Source organism: Trichomycterus rosablanca, chromosome 1, assembly GCF_030014385.1.
Source record: "Trichomycterus rosablanca isolate fTriRos1 chromosome 1, fTriRos1.hap1, whole genome shotgun sequence".
NCBI lineage: Eukaryota > Metazoa > Chordata > Actinopteri > Siluriformes > Trichomycteridae > Trichomycterus > Trichomycterus rosablanca.
This window is the reverse complement of record NC_085988.1, coordinates 87,201,539-87,214,843: the sequence shown is the minus strand read 5'-3', so window position 1 is coordinate 87,214,843 and position 13,305 is coordinate 87,201,539. Positions and strand designations below refer to the sequence as shown.

The 13,305-nt window shown below is 42.8% G+C and overlaps 1 protein-coding gene across 1 annotated transcript in view; it reads left to right on the top strand.

Moving 5' to 3' along the window:
• The first annotated feature begins 5,854 nt into the window (after positions 1-5,854).
• Positions 5,855-13,305, top strand: part of cmah (cytidine monophospho-N-acetylneuraminic acid hydroxylase) — a 48,857-nt gene continuing 41,406 nt past the window's right edge. Inside the window, exons 1-2 of the mRNA XM_063007460.1 lie at positions 5,855-6,054; positions 12,345-12,436. Coding sequence (XP_062863530.1) covers positions 5,855-6,054; positions 12,345-12,436 — 292 coding nt within the window. The remainder of the gene's footprint in view (positions 6,055-12,344; positions 12,437-13,305) is intronic.

The window sequence follows — 13,305 nt, the reverse complement described above, 5'->3', positions numbered from 1 at the left end:
TTTTTAAGTCCTTATATGGATTATCTTACATAAGAGACTTGCTCCAATTCTATTCTTCTCCCAGATCTCTTAGGTCATCCGATCAATTGCTCTTGGCTGTGCCACGGTCACGGTTGAAGCTCAAAGGTGATCGAGCCTTTGCAGTTGCTGCTCCGAGGTTGTGGAACAGTCTACCTTTGGACATCAGGGCCGCTTCCTCCATTTCTGTTTTTAAATCTAGACTAAAAACGCACTTCTACCAACTAGCGTTTCCTGGATGAGTGTCATGGTCTGCGTTTCTGTTGTTCTACTGTTTTAAACTTTGTGTTGCTTTTTATATATGTGTTTTATGTTTCAACATGTACAGCACTTTGGTTGTAAATGTGCTTTATAAATAAATTACTTACTTACACCGATCAGCCATAACATTATAACCACCTCCATGTTTCTATTTTCACTGTCCATTTTATCAGCTCCACTTACCATATGCACTTTTTAGTTCTACAATTACTGACTGTAGTCCATCTGTTTCTCTACATGCTTTGTTACCCCCTTTCATGCTGTTCTTCAATGGTCAGGACCACCACAGGACCACCACAGAGCAGGTCTTATTTAGGTGGTGGATGATTCTCAGCACTGCAGTGACACTGACATGGTGATGGTGTGTTAGTGTGTGTTGTGCTGGTATGAGTGGATCAGACACAGCCGTGCTGCTGGAGTTTTTAAATACCGTGTCCACTCACTGTCCACTCTATTAGACACTCCTACCTAGTTGGTCTATTAGGCACGCCTACCACTGCCTACTGCAGTGCTGAGAATCATCCACTACCTAAATAATACCTGCTCTGTGGGGGTCCTGACCATTGAAGAACAGCATGAAAGGGGGTAACAAAGCATGTAGAGAAACAGATGGACTACAGTCAGTAATTGTAGAACTAAAAAGTGCTTCTATATGGTAAGTGGAGCTGATAAAATGGACAGTGAGTGTAGAAACAAGGAGGTGGTTTTAATGTTATGCCCCCCCCCCCCCCCCCACAGCCTTCAGTACCAACAATTTGCACGTCTCCACCCAACCCTCCACTCGAACATTGGACTTAACTTCTCTTTCGTCATCACCCCCTCCACGTCTCACACAATTGAGCCTTCCAGTACCTCCCCCTCCTGTCTGTCTGTCTGTCTGTCTGTCTGTCTGTCTGTCTGTCTGTCTGTCTGTCTGTCTTCAGCAGCCAGGTGAAGAGACAGTTGGAAAGACTTTGTTGGAACAAAGCTCCTGGTCCAGATTTCATAAGCCCCAGAGTCCTGAGAACCTGTGTGGACCAGCTATGTGGGGTTCTGCAGCAGTCTCATGAAGGTTCCAGTGTCTTGTTCCAGTACCAAAGAATTCTTCTCCATCTGGTGACCACTTCACCTTCAACAACTTCAGACCGATTGCCTTAACATCCCACATTACAAAGGTAATAGAGAGACTTGTTCTGGCTCATCTCAGACCTCAGGTGACCACCTCCCTGGACCCACTGCAGTTCACCTACCACCATGAGGTTGGTGTTGAAGACGCCATCATCTCCCTGCTACAACAAGCACACTCACAGTGCTTCTAACACCATCCAGCCTTTAATGCTTAAAGAGAAGCTCCAAACGATGCAAGTGGACACCTTCACAACCTCCTGGATTACTGACTACCTGACAGACAGACCGCAGTTTTGGTTGGCAGGATAGGAGCACCACAGGGGAGTGTACTCTCACCTTTCCTCTTTACGCTGTATACCTCAGATTTCCAGTACAACTCTGAGTCCTGTCATCAGCGGTGGAGATGAGAGTGAGTACAGGGATCTGGTCCAGGAACGACCACCTTCTCTTAAATGTGGCCAAGACGAAGGAGATGTTCCTGGACTTCAGGAGGACCAGGACTGCTTTGAAACCCCTCTGTATCCTGGAGGAAGAGGTGGAGGTGGTGGAGGGCAACAAATACCTTGGTGTCCATCTTGATGACAGACTGGACTGGAAGTGAAACACAGAGGATGTCTACAGACAGGGCCAGAGCAGACTTTTCTGGCAGAGCCAAAGACTCCAAGAAGCTGAACGAGCTCATAAGGAAGGCTGGATCTGCGCTGGGTTTTGAGCTAGATGTTGAGCAGATAATCTTGCACAAGCTGCTCAGTATAATGAACACCACCACCAACACCACCACCACACCCGCTAAACAGCAAAGTACTTCCTGCTATAAAGGGCGCTACAGGAAGTCATTTCTGCCCACAATGGCAATCTAAAATTACTCTTACTGGTGTGAGAGGAGGACGCAGAACCTTAGAGATGGTGCTAACTGATTTGCACATTTGCACGTGGTTCTGGTTTATCTGCACAGCTATAATTGCATGCAGTGTCTATAACTGCACCTGTTATACTCCCCCCTGTGTTAGATGTATATGTTATATTCTTATTTTTTATATTATTATTATTATATTCTTTCTTGCACTACATTGACGTGTTGTTGTGTGATGCTTGTGATAATCGTGAATTGCTGCTGCAACACTGCGATTTCCCTTCAGGGATCAATAAAATAATCAATCAATCAATTAATCAATCAATCAATTAATCAGTTAATCAACTCTTCATCCAACCTCACTAAACACAGAATAATTAATAAAGTATTAGAAGCACAGCTATAACGTCCCACTACATTTAGTTGGAATTAATTGAGTGTATAACTATGACTTGAATGTACAACCCAAATCAGAAAAAGTTGGGACGGTATAGAAAATTTACATAAAACAGACGCAGTGATTCTTTTACATACATTTACATCGACGCTAATTATATCTCATACGAACCCGAGATATTTCAGGTTTTATCTGTGTATTTGTGGACGTGGTATCATTAAACCCCTCGTCACTTCTCACGTGTGTTTCTGTGAATAAACGTAGTTTGGGAGACCAGACAGACTCATCCTGGTGATAGATGGTGTAGTGTGAAAACCACAACGACTTCAAAGACTCTTGGGTGCAAGAGAGTCAGTCATGTAGTGTGAACTGTACAGAGACCTGAACAACTTGGAAAGTCGTGTAGTGTGAACTTGGCATTGGTGCCCAACCTCTCATATAGTTTGCTAGAAGAGGAAGAAGAACAATGAGCAGTAGAGAGGATTTAGTTGAGCTTAGTTGAGCTTTGAAGGATGAGATAGAAGTCACAAGGAGACGGTGGGAGAGAATTCCAGAGTTTGAGGGAAGTAGAACTGAAAGACCTACCTGCAGCCGGCTGACGTGAGTCCAGTGCCAGAAGATCTAAGGAAGCTGAAGGGACAGTATGGATTACGAAACCGAACTAAGATATGACGTCAATGTCAATTTATTTATAGAGCACATTTAAAACAACAGCTGTTGAACAAAGTGCTGCACAATCTACAATAAAACCTGTAAAAACAAACATTACAAAGGACATGACCATGAAAACCATAAACAGTGTACAATAAGACCCACAGAACACGAGGAACTACACTCTCATACTGTGTTAAAAGCCAAAGAATAAAAATATGTTTTTATTGGAGACTTAAAAAGTCAGTTTAGGAGCCATCCTAACATGCACAGGGATCTCAGACCAGAGTTTCTTCAGCCTAGATTTAGGTACGATCAGCAGAAGCTGGTCCACTGATCGAAGTGACCTAGATGGGATGTATGGTTGCAGGAGATCTGAAATGCATGATGGGGCAGATCCATTCAGCGCTTTAAAAGTGAACAAAAGAATCTTAAAATCAGTTCTAAGACGCACAGGGATCCAGTGAAGAGATGCAAGTACAGGAGAGATGTGTTCTCGCTTATGTGTCCTGGTCAGGAGATTCTGAACTGACTGAAGACGTGAAGGACCAGCCTGACTAACACCAGCATACAGGGCATTAGAGTAGTCAAGTCTGGATAAAATAAAAACATGTATAACCCTCTCAAAATCCTTATTAGATAAACACGGCTTCACCTTGGATAAGAGCCGCGAATAAAGGAAGCTAACCTTATGGCATCATTGATCTGAGCCAGTTTGATGAGGACCAGATTGTGATGGCTAGACGACCGGGTCAGAGCATCTCCAAACCTGCAGCTCTTGTGGGGTGTGTCCCGGTCTGCAGTGCTCAGTATCTATCAAAAGTGCTCCAAGGAAGGAACGGTGGTAAACCGGCGACAGGGTCATGGGCGGCCGAGGCTCATCGATGCCCGTGTGGTCCGATCCAACAGACGAGCTCCTGTAGCTCAAACTGCTGAAGAAGTTCATGCTGGTTCTGATAGAAAGGAGTCAGAATACACAGAGCAGCACAGTTTGTTGTGTATGGAGCTGCAGAGCGGTCAGGGTTCCCATGCTGACCCCTGTCCACCACCGAAAGCACCAACAATGGGCACATGTGCATCTGAACTGGACCACGGAGCGATGGAAGAAGGTGGCCTGGTCTGATGAATCACGGCCGGGTGTGTGTGTCGCTTACCTGGGGAACACATGGCACCAGGATGCATTATGGGAAGAAGGCGAGCGGGCGGAGGCGGTGTGATGCTCTGGGCGACGTTCTGCTGGGAAACTTCGGGTCCTGCCGTCCATGTAGACGTTACTCTGACACGTAGCTCCTACCTAAGCATCGTTACAGACCATGTTCATCCTCTCATGGAGACGCTTCCCTGATGGCAGGATGAAGCTCCCTGCCACAAAGCTAAAATGCTTCAGGAACGGTTTGAGGAGCACAACGACCAGTCTGAGGTGTCGACTCGGCCTCCAGATTCCCCAGATCTCGATCCGATCCAGCATCTGTGGGACGTGCTGGACGAACGAGTCCGATCCATGGAGGCCCCACCTCACAACTTACAGGAGTTAAAGGATCTGCTGCTGACATCCTGGTGCCAGATACCACAGCACACCTTCAGGGGTCTAGTGGAGTCCATGCCTCGACGGGTCAGAGGGATCAACACAATATAAGGAAGGTGGTCATGATGTTATGCCTGATGGGTGTATAGTTCTATAGGATATAGTCTACCATCCTCCTCACCCTGTGGTCCTCTTTCTTCTGAAAATGAGTCTTCACTACAGCCATCTCCATCCTCTCTGCAAGTTCTACCACATACCTACCCAGCACCTCCTCATCACCTCTGTTCCGTTCACCAACTGTAAATAATAAATATTTATTATCAATTTGCCTGTCCGTCTTCAGGCATAACATTATGACCACCTTCCTAACAACAAACTGTGCTGCTCTGTGTATTTTGACCCCTTTCTATCAGAACCAGCATGAACTTCTTCAGCAGTTTGAGCTACAGGAGCTCGTCTGTTGGATCGGACCACACGGGCATCGATGAGCCTCGGCCGCCCATGACCCTGTCGCCGGTTTACCACCGTTCCTTTCTTGGAGCACTTTTGATAGGTACTGACCACTGCAGACCGGGACACACCCCACAAGAGCTGCAGGTTTGGAGATGCTCTTATCAAACTGGCTCAGATCCTCACACTCGCCCATTTTTCCTGCTTCTAACATCAACTCTGAGGATAAAATGTTCACTTGCTGCCTAATATACCCCCCCCCCCCCCCCCCCCCACACACTAACAGGTGCCGTGATGAAGAGATCATCAGTGTTATTCACTCCACCTGTCAGTACTCAGAATGTTATACCTGGTCGGTGTGTAAGGTTTGTTTAATCAAATTCATGACAATGATCCTCATGCCACCCAAACAGGAGGAAGGTCCCTGCTGAGTTCAGTTCCTTCCTGTAATTGTCCTGTAAGTTCAGGTTTTTTGGGTCTGTTTCTGTTCCTGGATGCTGTAGAGTTGCTTTATAGACGACGTTTACTGTATAAAGCGCTACACAATCTGACCTGACTTGATAATTATTCCATGTTTATATTTGTTGTTCAGATGGCCCAGGTCTCTCAGGTGGTGTTGAGTCTGGACGCGGGAGCAGTTGGAGAATTAAAGAACGGGATCAACTTTAAGAAAAATCAGGATGGAAAATGTTTCATCATTTATAAGAGCAGTGAGGAGATCAGAGCCTGCAGGAACCAGTGCAAACACCAGAGAGGAATCTTCATCACCGACATCGAGGATCTGGATAAAAGGTGTGTGTTTGTGATGAATACTCAGCCTTAGATTACATTACACAACATCAGAAAGTATCTGGACACTCCTTATAATTAAATTGTGGTTCAGCACTTAGCAGTTGTAGTTCTACAATTACTGTAGATACAATTACTAATTCTAGAATTTCTTATCATTGTGACACATGTCGACAGAGAGGTTTCCCAGATAGAGACAATCAAAGTTAAATGGTATGTTTATCTTGAATATAGTACAGACAGCCCGGTGGATAGCCTTCCAGTACCCAGACAGAACAGTACACTCCCAGAAAATGTGGAAATGACCTGCACCGTCCGAACCACACATTCTCCAACACCCGGATCCTGAACCTTGATACTGTTTCTGTACCGGTGTAATAAAAAATCTAAGGATGTTTTTCCAGCAGAATTCTCTCCAGGTTAGGCAACTTGTTGTGGCCCACTGAGTGATATTTTCCCCTCTTTCCCCTCTTTTTTTAACACAGCGTGTTATCCTTCTTAGAAATAAGGAATTCTTTACAAAGTCTTGATATAATTTTAGGCCAAGTATCTGAGCAAATATATTTAAGAATTCCTGTCTCAAGGGCTTTTGGGTTTACGTGTTTAAAAGATTCATTAAAATAATGTCGTACTTGGAGGTATCTGTAAAAATGTTTCTGTTCCAAGCCATATTTTTCTTTCAGGGACTGGAATGATTGAAATACCCCATTATGTAGAAGAGTACTAAACGTTGTTAGTCCCTTCTTTGCCCACATTTTAAAGCCATTGTCACTTTTGTTTGGGGGAAACTCCACATCGTAGGCACACCACTTCAATAATCTTACACATTCCTGGATCCCAGTTAGCTTAATTATCTTAATGGTTCAGTTTCTCTTCATGGGTAAGTTGATCCAGGGATTCTCCCTGTCTGAAAGCTGCTTCATTAATGCTCTGTCCGCTACCATAGCTTCCAACAGGAAGCCTACTGCCAGAGCATTTTCAATTTCCTTCCATCTTGCTACACAGTGTTTATTGCACCAACCTATTAATGGTTTTAACTGAGAAGCATAGAAATAATCACGGAGGCACAGGAGGGCGATTCCTCTCTTTTCTTTTCGCTGCTGTAGTGTGGTATACCTCAATCTGGGGTGTATTATTATTTTATGCTATAATTGTGTAGAACATTTACCTCAATCCCAGCTGTCATCCTACCTAGATGCCCGTCTGGCTGAGATTTGAACCCAAATCCTAGGAGTGGTGGGTTATCATGATAGATTGCTGCACCACCCCAGCGTCCACCAAAGGTTAATAATAACCTAAATAGTTTAAATACTTTTTAAACAGAAGATCGATAAACGTCCCTCAGTGAATAATTATTAACCTCACTGACACAATACCACGTCGTACCGTGGTGAGGAAACTTTAAACCCCCCTAATGATTTATCATCTAAAGCTCACAGTTAGATAAGCAAACAGCCACGCCTTTTCTTTGCGTTAATCTATACCACCACCAACACACACACACACACTCATGCACGTAAACACGATTAACACTGATTTACGCTTTTATCTTTAGTGACACACAGTTGTGATTACTTATGAGCACAATATGAGCAACTGAGAGGCCCGACAAGGCAACTTGCCGATGGTGGGGCTTGAAACAGCAAAGTTCTAATGTTCTATTAACAACCCCAAATCAGAAAAAGTTGGGACAGCATGAAAAATACAAATAATAATAAAAACACAAAGTTTCTTACATTGACTTTGACTTTTATTTGATGTCAGACAGGATGAAGCTGAGATATTTCATCTTTTATCTGCTCAACTTCATTTATTTCATTTACTAATAAACATCCATTCCTGCATTTCAGGCCTGCAACACATTACAAAAAAAGTTGGGACGGGGGAGATTTAGGGCTAGTAATGAGGTGAGAACACTAAATAATGGTGTGATGTTAAACAGGTGATGTGAACAGGTGATTGTAATCATGGTTCGGTATAAAAGCAGCATCCAGGAAAGGCTGAGAGTCTCTGATGAGTAAAGATGATCAGAGGATCCAGTTTGTCCACAAATGTGTGAGAAAATGATTGAAATGTTTAAAAAGAATGAACCTCAAAGAAAGATTGGAAGGGATTTGCATGTTCTCCCTCTACAGTGCAGAATATCATTAAACCATTCAAGGAATCAGGAGGAATTTCAGTGTGTAAAGGTCGAGGTTGCAGCTTAATCTGAACGCTCGTGATCTTCCATCCCTCAGACGCCATCAAGAACCTCCACTCAACACTAGCTGATAGAACCACATGGGTGAGGGATTAGTTTATCAAACCTTTATCAGCTCTACAATACAGAGTTACTGCACTAATCATACTTAACACTTTACTGTGCACAAAAGAAGCCTTATGTTAACCATGTCCAGAAGCGGCATCAACTTCTCTAGGCTCGGAGGCATCTAGGATGGACCATCACACAGTGGAAACGTGTATTTTTTGCCTGCAGTCCTGACCTGTCCCCAATAGAGAACGTGTGGAGGATTTTGAAACGACGACAACCCCCCGACGACACTAAATCACTCGGTCTCCTCGGTGCCAAAACCTCTTTTAAGTGGTGAAAAGGAACGGCGACGTTACAAAGTGGTAAATGCTTTACTGTCCCAACTTTTTTTGGAATGTTGGGACTTCTAGAGTCAGTAGCACTGTTAGTATTATTAGGTTATATTATTAGTTTAACTGTTAAGCCCAGTGGTAATTCAGAGCTTCAGGTACTGGACCAAATCAGAAAAAGTTGGGACAGTCAGAACAGTACACTCCCAGAAAATGTGGAAATGACCTGCACCGTCCGAACCACACATTCTCCAACACCCGGATCCTGAACCTTGATACTGTTTCTGTACCGGTGTAATAAAAAATCTAAGGATGTTTTTCCAGCAGAATTCTCTCCAGGTTAGGCAACTTGTTGTGGCCCACTGAGTGATATTTTCCCCTCTTTCCCCTCTTTTTTTAACACAGCGTGTTATCCTTCTTAGAAATAAGGAATTCTTTACAAAGTCTTGATATAATTTTAGGCCAAGTATCTGAGCAAATATATTTAAGAATTCCTGTCTCAAGGGCTTTTGGGTTTACGTGTTTAAAAGATTCATTAAAATAATGTCGTACTTGGAGGTATCTGTAAAAATGTTTCTGTTCCAAGCCATATTTTTCTTTCAGGGACTGGAATGATTGAAATACCCCATTATGTAGAAGAGTACTAAACGTTGTTAGTCCCTTCTTTGCCCACATTTTAAAGCCATTGTCACTTTTGTTTGGGGGAAACTCCACATCGTAGGCACACCACTTCAATAATCTTACACATTCCTGGATCCCAGTTAGCTTAATTATCTTAATGGTTCAGTTTCTCTTCATGGGTAAGTTGATCCAGGGATTCTCCCTGTCTGAAAGCTGCTTCATTAATGCTCTGTCCGCTACCATAGCTTCCAACAGGAAGCCTACTGCCAGAGCATTTTCAATTTCCTTCCATCTTGCTACACAGTGTTTATTGCACCAACCTATTAATGGTTTTAACTGAGAAGCATAGAAATAATCACGGAGGCACAGGAGGGCGATTCCTCTCTTTTCTTTTCGCTGCTGTAGTGTGGTATACCTCAATCTGGGGTGTATTATTATTTTATGCTATAATTGTGTAGAACATTTACCTCAATCCCAGCTGTCATCCTACCTAGATGCCCGTCTGGCTGAGATTTGAACCCAAATCCTAGGAGTGGTGGGTTATCATGATAGATTGCTGCACCACCCCAGCGTCCACCAAAGGTTAATAATAACCTAAATAGTTTAAATACTTTTTAAACAGAAGATCGATAAACGTCCCTCAGTGAATAATTATTAACCTCACTGACACAATACCACGTCGTACCGTGGTGAGGAAACTTTAAACCCCCCTAATGATTTATCATCTAAAGCTCACAGTTAGATAAGCAAACAGCCACGCCTTTTCTTTGCGTTAATCTATACCACCACCAACACACACACACACACTCATGCACGTAAACACGATTAACACTGATTTACGCTTTTATCTTTAGTGACACACAGTTGTGATTACTTATGAGCACAATATGAGCAACTGAGAGGCCCGACAAGGCAACTTGCCGATGGTGGGGCTTGAAACAGCAAAGTTCTAATGTTCTATTAACAACCCCAAATCAGAAAAAGTTGGGACAGCATGAAAAATACAAATAATAATAAAAACACAAAGTTTCTTACATTGACTTTGACTTTTATTTGATGTCAGACAGGATGAAGCTGAGATATTTCATCTTTTATCTGCTCAACTTCATTTATTTCATTTACTAATAAACATCCATTCCTGCATTTCAGGCCTGCAACACATTACAAAAAAAGTTGGGACGGGGGAGATTTAGGGCTAGTAATGAGGTGATAACACTAAATAATGGTGTGATGTTAAACAGGTGATGTGAACAGGTGATTGTAATCATGGTTCGGTATAAAAGCAGCATCCAGGAAAGGCTGAGAGTCTCTGATGAGTAAAGATGATCAGAGGATCCAGTTTGTCCACAAATGTGTGAGAAAATGATTGAAATGTTTAAAAAGAATGAACCTCAAAGAAAGATTGGAAGGGATTTGCATGTTCTCCCTCTACAGTGCAGAATATCATTAAACCATTCAAGGAATCAGGAGGAATTTCAGTGTGTAAAGGTCGAGGTTGCAGCTTAATCTGAACGCTCGTGATCTTCCATCCCTCAGACGCCATCAAGAACCTCCACTCAACACTAGCTGATAGAACCACATGGGTGAGGGATTAGTTTATCAAACCTTTATCAGCTCTACAATACAGAGTTACTGCACTAATCATACTTAACACTTTACTGTGCACAAAAGAAGCCTTATGTTAACCATGTCCAGAAGCGGCATCAACTTCTCTAGGCTCGGAGGCATCTAGGATGGACCATCACACAGTGGAAACGTGTATTTTTTGCCTGCAGTCCTGACCTGTCCCCAATAGAGAACGTGTGGAGGATTTTGAAACGACGACAACCCCCCGACGACACTAAATCACTCGGTCTCCTCGGTGCCAAAACCTCTTTTAAGTGGTGAAAAGGAACGGCGACGTTACAAAGTGGTAAATGCTTTACTGTCCCAACTTTTTTTGGAATGTGTTGCAGGCCTGAAATGCAGGAATGGATGTTTATTAATAAATGAAATGAAGTTGAGCAGATAAAAGATGAAATATCTCAGCTTCATCCTGTCTGACATCAAATAAAAGTCAAAGTCAATGTAAGAAACTCTGTGTTTTTATTTTATTTACATTTTCCACACTGTCCCAACTTTTTCTGATTTGGTCCAGTACCTGAAGCTCTGAATTACCACTGGGCTTAACAGTTAAACTAATAATATAACCTAATAATACTAACAGTGCTACTGCCTCTAGAATTACACTGCTTTACAGTTATGACTGAATACCATGCAAGCAGTTGAGGGTCTTGCTCAGGAGCCCAACAGGGGTGTTTATGGGGATTGAACCGGCAACCTTCCAATTACTAGTCCAGTACCTTACCTGCTAAATTCCAGTTTCCTTTCCTTAAGGGACTGATTTATTTGTGGTGTCCAGTGTTGTGATGTTTAAAGGTAACGTACACGCCCGTCCAACCTGCATCCATCTACCCTTCAATCCTGAACAACTGCCCAGACTCCTATAATAATGTCACCACCACCACCGCGCTTTACAGTAGATAGGGTGTGTGTTGGGTAGTATACCGGTCGGTATTCAGGGCAGGTGTAGCCTCGTGGTTAAGGTGCTGGACTAGTAATGTACAAGGTTGCTGGTTCAAACCCCACCACTGCCAGGTTGAAACTGTTGGGCCCCTAAGCAAGGCCTTTAACCCTTAATTGCTCAGACTGTACACTGTAAGTGCATATCTGCTAAATGCTGAATATAAAGTGTAGTTCAGTCCTGGTCTAATCTGAGCAAGAAATCTGTATTATGACATCAGAATATTTTAGAAGCAATATTTAAGCCTTTTTGTTCACTTTGATGTTCGTGGTTATAATGTGTAAAATACAGCTGACAGGTGTTTATGTTTAGGGTGTGGCCTGAGACAAGTGATGATATTTATTCAGACAGTAAGGTGAGATAAACAATCCGGTGTAACAATCTAAATCCGGATTGGCGCTTTGTTCTATTTATTTTATGTTTTTACAATAACGCCAAAGCAGCTCAGCATGGATAAAATTGTATGTGCTGCTGAACCGATAACGTTTTATTAACCGGCATCATTATTTTATTGTGTTTTTTATTTCAGGACGGTTAAGTGCTCTAAACATAACTGGAAGTTGAACGTGGCGACCATGCAGTACGTCAATCCTCCGGACAGCTTCATGCAGGACGAACTCGGTACGATTCACATTAATGCTGATTATATTTTAATGTTTGTTGCCTCTGAAATACACAGAAACACAGAAAAAGACATGAGAGGGCGCCGGTTGGAGCGACGGGTTATTCTGAACTCCTCGGTTCGAAACTCGGCATCGCCGACTGGGCGCCATCTAGCGGGCATAATTGGCAGTGCCTGCAGGGAGGGATTACCGGACTATGTGAGGACCCTGTTTAAGGACCCTGATTAGCAGATAGAGGCAGAGATGTTCACAAGTCACAAAAAAAACCAGTCCGAGTCAGGAGTCAGGAGTCAATATAATCTACACAGAACATATATTATAAATGTAGCGTAGAAATAAAGAAATAATCTGTAAGTTCAGATAAAAACAACAACAGATTAGCGAGTGTATTTAGCCATTTTACTTCGTGTCTTTACTTTCCTCCTCATTGTGTAAATGAATGTAATTTCTGTAACAAGAAGGTTCCAGTTAAAAGCTTCAACTGATACGTTTTGTTTTCATTACAGAACAAAAGCGCTCGATAAATCACGGCACAGCGGCCAAAATCCCAAACACAGCAAAAACAATCATAACCGCTGCTTACCTTAGCTTCTGTTCTTCCAGATGCTATTACATTTATAACCGCGTGTCCCATTAGGAATAGAATCCGTTATTTTGTAAATGTGCTTTTAATTAAAAACCTCCAAACTTTTCCCGGTGGTGAAGTAAAACAGGAAGTGGTTAGAAAGCCGATCGAGCGTTTCATTACCGCGTCATCTGTGTGACGCAAACTGAATAAATGCAAATAACAGCATTTCTTACTAACAATTACAATCAGAAGCTCTGATTGGTTCAGAAAGCGTCTTTCAACCATCAGCACCGATTCTG